General features: G+C 30.0%; 1 protein-coding gene across 21 annotated transcripts in view; it reads right to left on the bottom strand.

Moving 5' to 3' along the window:
• Positions 1–3,448: 3,448 nt before the first annotated feature.
• Positions 3,449–7,298, bottom strand: part of LOC139485458 (mitochondria-eating protein-like) — a 22,171-nt gene continuing 18,321 nt past the window's right edge. For 12 of the 21 annotated variants that reach the window (XM_071269950.1, XM_071269952.1, XM_071269957.1 and 9 more), the window contains 3 exons: positions 7,004–7,027; positions 5,936–6,080; positions 3,449–5,103 (listed from right to left, as the gene is read on the bottom strand). In XM_071269950.1, the coding sequence (XP_071126051.1) occupies positions 5,090–5,103; positions 5,936–6,080; positions 7,004–7,027 (183 nt within the window). In that variant the 3' untranslated portion in view covers positions 3,449–5,089. The remainder of the gene's footprint in view (positions 5,104–5,935; positions 6,081–7,003; positions 7,028–7,298) is intronic. The other 9 variants (XM_071269960.1, XM_071269955.1, XM_071269961.1 and 6 more) reach the window with 1 other exon arrangement.

Here is a 7,298-nt window from a genome sequence, read left to right as displayed (position 1 = left end):
CTGACCTTGACTGCATTTTCATGGTTCATTGACCAATGCTTAGATTTTCACGGTTTGTCTGTTTATCAGATATTTTAAGCAGAATCTCAACTATATTTGGTGTATGGATTGATTTTAAGGTGTACTGGTTTGTTTGACCTGCACCTCTTTTTCAGTTTATTAGTCAATGATAAGTTTTCATTGATGTCTTGTCTGATTTTATCAACAGGTAAGCTATATTTGATGTATCAATTGATTGCAGTGTCCAAATTGTCTGGCATGGTTCATCTTACCTTGACCTTTTTATGGTTCATAGATTGATCTTAAAAGTTTCTTTATCTATTTCAGATAGTATAAGCAATAGGCGACCTATATCCATTGCATGGTGTGTTGTATAGTTCATGGGACATTAACCTCTTTTACATGGATCATAAATAGCATGAAGTTTAGGTGATATTTGTAGTAAAACCTTTACATTAGACTTTCAACATAAATTAAATACTAAGTAAGTAAAACAGGCTAGTCACTTCAGTATGTGCACTCTTAAAGTTCATGAACATAAACTAAGATAACTGTCACTGATGCCCCAATTTAATGTTCAGGTTGACGTGCCAGTGTTCATCACAGACTGTTTTTTCAGTCATCTTTCTGTATATCGTGTAAATTTATTAGGGCTGTTGCAGAAATAAATGTAGGGATGGGAGGTAACATTAAAGGCATATTTTACTTTACCGTGTCATGCAGCTACTACTGAAGACTTTATAAGACTGGAGTCTGAGCAGAATGTTGATGACCAAGGTTATGTAAAAGAACATCATGTTCTTATTCTTATTAAAGTTTACCTAAATACCAAAACATTGTTGAGAGATATTTTATATCAACTTCACAATAGTACAGGATGGTTTTGAGGTATATAGATTCTAGGTAATGATGTGTTATTCATCTTAATAAAGTGTTATAGTATTCTTTTTATTTCTTGGTTTACCTTCATTGTTTAGTCCATTTTTTTATATATACTTTTGGCGTAGCTCAGTATTTATACATTCTGTCATTGTGTTATTGATCTAGAGGTATATTTATATCTTGTATTTCGTTTTTGCTTGTTTACTTTATCTATAAGAGTGTCAATATGCAGTTTTGATATTCTTTGTTGAAATAGTAATTTGTTTTTAAGTGATTAATATTATAACAGAATGTTGACGGCTGCACCCTAATTTTTGACAATTCTAATAATTATGTCTGTCAGTTTTGCTCACACATTGAGTTCAGTATAATGCATTCTAGGCTAGTCATAAAGTGACAGATTTACCTAGCTATACAGCCTGGTTTAACCACCATTTTCCTTGTAAGGAAATGCCTTTTCCATGCCAGGAATATGACAGTTGTTTTCCATTCATTTGATGTGTTTTAAGCTTTTAATTTTTCCATATCGTAAAGGACTTTCCATTATTATTTTTTCTTGGAGTCAGTAATTTTGCGATTTTATTTTTGTAAGTATACAGTTTTGAGTTTACTTCCTGATGTTCTGGGTATCTTTCTTAAATAACCACTACCCATCAGATAATGTGGTATAATTGCCAATGAGACAATTCTCCAGTAGAGACCAAAATGACACAGAACTATAGGTCACTGTATGACCTTCAACAATGAGCAGCTATAAAAGGCCCCAAAATGACAATGTTAAACAATTCAAACGAGAAAACTAACAGCCCAATTTATGTACAAAAAATGAGCGAAAAAATAAAATATGCAACACATCAACCACTGAATTACAGGCTCCTGACTTGGCACATACATACATAATGTGGTGAGGTCAAACATGTTAGCTGGATCCCAACCCTCCCCTAACCTGGGACAATGGTGTAACAGTACAACATAAGAACAAACTATAACTAGAGGCTCTAAAGAGCCTGTGTCGCTCACCTTGGTCTATGTGAATATCAAACAATGGACACAGATGGATTCATGACAATATTGTGTTTTGGTGATGGTGATGTGTTTGTAGATCTTACTTTACTAAACATTCTTGCTGCTTACAATTATCTCTATCTATAACAGTACTTTCTGTGGAAAATGTTATTGAAAATCTTCAAATTTTAAGAAAATTGTTAAAAATTGACTATGAAGGGCAATAACTCCTTAGGGGGTCAATTGACTATTTTGGTCATACTGACTTATTTTTAGTTCTTACTTTGCTGTACATTATTGCTGTTTACAGTTTATCTCTATCTATAATAATATTCAAGATAACAACCAAAAACTGCAAAATTTCCTTAAAATTACCAATTCAGGGGCAGCAACCCCATAACGGGTGGTCCGATTCATCTGAAAATTTCAGGACAGATAGATCTTGACCTAATAAACAATTTTACCACATGGCAGATTGCTCTTAATGCTTTGGTTTTTGAGTTATAAGCCAAAAACTGCATTTTACCCCTATGTTCTATTTTTAGCCATGGCGGCCATCTTGGTTCGTTGGCCGGGTCACCGGACACATTTTTTAAACTATATACCCCAATGATGATTATGGCCAAGTTTGGTTAAATTTGGCCCAGTAGTTTCAGAGGAGAAGATTTTTGTAAAAGATTACTAAGATTTACGAAAAATGGTTAAAAATTGACTATAAAGGGCAATAACTCCTAAAGTGGTCATCTGACCATTTTGATCATGTTGACTTATTTGTAGATCTTACTTTTCTGAACATTATTGCTGTTTACAGTTTATCTCTATCTATAATATTATTCAAGATAATAACCAAAAACAGCAAAATTTCCTTAAAATTACCATTTCAGGGGCAGCAACCCAACAACGAAATGTCCGATTCAACTGAAAATTTCAGGGCAGATAGATCTTGACCTGTTGAACAATATTACCCCCTGTCAGATTTGCTCTAAATGCTTTGGTTTTTGAGTTATAAGCCAAAAACTGCATTTTACCCCAATGTTCTATTTTTAGCCATGGCGGCCATCTTGGTTGGTTGGCCGGGTCACCAGACACATTTTTTAAACTAGATACCCCAATGATGATTGTGGCCAAGTTTGGTTAAATTTGGCCCAGTAGTTTCAGAGGAGAAGATTTTTGTAAAAGTTAACGCAGGACGACGACGACGGACGCCAAGTGATGAGAAAAGCTCACTTGGCCCTTTGGGCCAGGTGAGCTAAAAATCAAGTGAAAAAAGCTTAACTCATCAGATGGATACAAATACAAATACTACAAAGCCATTTTAGGGTCCTCTATAGCTTGCTGTTCTGTGTGATTCAAGGCTCTGTGATGAATGCCATACTTTGACCTATACAATGGTTTAGTTTTACAAATTGTGACTTGGATGGAGAGTTGTCTCAGTGGCACTCATACCATATCTTCTTAAAACTATTTATCCATCAAGAAAGAACAAATTCCTGTTGTTACTTCTTTCAATTTTATAAAATAACATCAAATTTCCTTTCTATTTAAAATATTAAGTAAAGCGTTTTGTTTATTTTTATTACTATAAAACTCTACATAAATATATGTAATAATATAAATATAACTGCATATGAAAAAAAAATCTTGCAAAATATATCTACAATCTGTTTCCAACCCTGGTGAACCTGGTCAATAAAATATCATATTCTGCTTCAGTTATCAAATTATTTAAAAAAAAAAAAAAGTATTATCAAAAGTTTCTTCAATCTTTTTTTTTTTATAACATACTTAGGTTATTTTTTTTATATATATATATATAAAGAAAGTTTAAAAAAATAACAAAATGAAAAAAAAAAGTTTGGAAAAAAACCCACCCCAAAAAAATAAATCTGAAATTAGAAGTATAGAAAATGATGCAGTTATCTCCCCTTGCTAAAAAACAGAATATGAAATTTTACATCATTTTTCAAATTTCGTGTGAAAAATCAATGAAATTAACAAACAAATCATGCTTTTCTAAAATATATTCACTTTCATATGCACACATAAACATAAATCTAAAAACCCTATTAATATTTTTGTTATTTTTTGTAAAAATTCCAAAACAGATCTATCTCAAACTTGAAGTATAGAATACACACTAACAAAAATATTCTACAATAATGAAAACATGATTAATATAAAAACAATTATTAAAATATCACAAGAAAACAATGTTCAACAAATTAGATTATACTGAAATGGCTAGAGTTATGGACGGAACCCTTTTCTAAAATCACAAAAATTGTAAAAATCTAATAATATCTTTCTTAAATTGTATAAAAATAAAATAAGTATCACAGTTGTATAAGTTTGGCCCAAAAGCACCTTAACAGAATGCTATAGGGATTGTCCTCTTGAATTTCCCTATTTGAACTGATTGACTAAGAATCTTTGTAATGTCTTGCATGATTTTACCCCTTATCAAATTTTTGATTATCCGGAAAAAAAACCAACAATCTACATTTAAAAAGGTATAATATTTTTGGAATGTCAACAAATAGAATCTTACTTCTCAATAACCATGGTAACAATATTAAGCACTAACAATTAAATATAAATAAATTAAAATACATATTTATAACTGAATATTGTGAACTGTTACATTATTTTGGATGTCATAACTAAATGTTAGATTAAGAACTTTCTGTTAATGTTGTCCAAAATTTTCATAATGAGCATGTTAAGAAGCTTCAAATGGTTAGGTGTATGTTGTTAAATATCAAATTCTTTGTTATTCAAACTGGTCTGATATGGAATATTCAAATTAAAGTTGAATTTTTAAAATCTTTCCTTAAATTTGAAGTGGGGAAAAAGTTTCAGAGTTCATACGTTTTAAAACTTTTTTCACATTTTTCCTAGTTAACATTGTACTTTAAACACACAAATTAAAAATTCATTCTTTTTATATTTGCTTCACTCTAGAACCCTTACTACAACACAGTATTTCACATTTAACACAAAACCAACATCCCCTTCTACAGTACCAAGATAAGTTTGACCGTCCGCGACAAGTCACATGACAATACCAAATATAGACATGTATGTCTGCAACAGATCACATTACCAAACAAATAAATAATTGTCAATAACAACATTAACAAATGGTATCAACATATCTGTATATTGTCAACTAAATAACATGGATCATCTGTTTTACTTGCATCTAGAAAAGTGGATCTGAAATGTCAAGGTCAAATGGTTAGATCACACATGAACATATGTGACTTTGGTAACAAAAGTTAAGTTACACACTTTAATGTTAGGATTGCTGATTAAAGTTCACAACAAAAAAATAAAATGTTAAACCTTTACCATTTATTTCATTAAATGTTATTTGAATTTCAATGAACTGTATGTTATGAAATTAGTATAGAGTGCAAACTAGAATAAAGTGCACAATTAAAAGAAGTTATACTTTTACTAAAAAATGGTTTGCATCTTTCAAAACAAAAAACTGAGTGTGTGTGTGAATCTGCAGCTCATCTTGTAATGTGCATTTAAAATTCAAAACCATTATTTTTTCTAACTATGCTCACAATTTCAAACTATATGATTTATTAAAGTGTTTAATAAATTCATAAGAGTATAACAAAGAAAAAGAAAAAAACACATGCATAAAAAAGTAGGTTACAAATAAATAATAAAAATGCTGTGTAATTTAGAGGCTATATATACAAAGTGCTAGAAAATGACATTCTCAAATCCCAGGGTCTTCATATTCTCAAAATTTGACAAAATTTAATAAATCATTTAAAATTCCTTTAGTGTTCACTGATAACACAAATTTTAGTGACATTAAAGGTGCAGTGTGTGTGCAGCTCATATGAACCATGTTAAGACAAAATGAAGATTTAAAAAAAAATTGGTCATCACACAAAAGTGCATAATAATGTACAAAGGATTACATATACAAAGACAAGATGGATAATGAAGTTTGCAGTGCAACTATGAAGAAATTCTAAACAGATAGCCAAAGTCTATGAAGTAAGAAGTCTCTTCTACAACCGACCTGAACTATACGGACTTGCAATTCGTCGTGGACTTGGGGAACGACTACGAGCCCTACGAGATGGGCTCATTGAACGAGAACGGGATCGTGCACGCAGACTTGGGCTTACAGATCGAGATCTGCTTCTGCTTCTCCTACTAGCTCCCTGAAAACAAAAAGAAGGCATTAAATAAATATTAATTTTAAAAAGCTGACAAACCAATTGAATCTCTGTCTAACAAGATGAGGGGTTTTTGAACTGCATAAGTCTCCTTAGTTCAGCTTTAATGTTAGAATACTACCAGTATGGTTTATAAATTTTTGACAAAATAAACGACATTCATAAAATGGGATGGGACATAATTCTCAACAAGCTTCAAATATGTAAAAATTGTTATATAAAAGTTTAAAAATACAATAAGTTAAAACTAAAAATCTACTATTAGTAAAATGTTGAACCTCATTTCTTAGAATGTCTAGGAATTTAATATGTATTTTCTTTTTTCATATATTTCAGAACTATACGCTTAATATTTAGGTTAGATTTGTTTGTTACAAAGCTATCAAAAAGCAAGCAGAAGCCTTTTACTGAATTTTATGACCATATAAAAGTTCTGAGGAATCTCAATTTTCTAAATATTAAAGCATTTTTAAATAAATGGAAGATTAAAGTTGTAAATTTATGAGTAGTCATGATTGAAAATTATTAGGATAAGACTATTTTCACCAGTTTATTTCAATAACTGAATATTTTGATTATACATAGTAAAAAAAAATAGTCAAAAGAAAAGTTATTTAAAATATACATTTACTTTTTATTTCTCTTACATTAATTTGGTCAAGCAGAAACTATTTAGAATTATAAAATAAATCTGTTCTTATACCTGCTACAAAGCTATCTACATAATGATAAGAAAGACTAGTTTATATAGTAAAATAAATCATTTAATGGAAGAATCATTTATGCTTATCATTAACAAATTTGATAACATTCTTATAGGGAAAATGAGGTTCAACTATATTGACACATTTTTAATATTCTTTCACCAAAAGTGTACAAAAAATAAAATTTATTTAAAGAATGTTTACCTCAACGCGGTAATACTCTACTGGCTGTGATAAAAAAACATTAAAACATTTGTAATTATTCTACAAATTTTTTTCCTGTAAACTGTTTACAATGCAACCAGTTTTTGTCATACATGTATTTATTTTTTCTTTAAAATAATATCATGTGACTATCTTATATTTTGAGATGATGTAAGAATGATGATGACAATTAAGACCTAGAAAATGTGTGTATCCATCAAAAGAATTTTTACATTTTTTCAGGATTTTAAAAAAATTAGATATATTAATGCAAAACGTTGACTTTCTTCTTTCT

Source organism: Mytilus edulis, chromosome 8 (genome assembly GCF_963676685.1).
Source record: "Mytilus edulis chromosome 8, xbMytEdul2.2, whole genome shotgun sequence".
NCBI classification, from domain to species: domain Eukaryota; kingdom Metazoa; phylum Mollusca; class Bivalvia; order Mytilida; family Mytilidae; genus Mytilus; species Mytilus edulis.
Note: the sequence above shows the minus strand (reverse complement) of the source record. Positions and strands in the feature narration are given on the sequence as shown.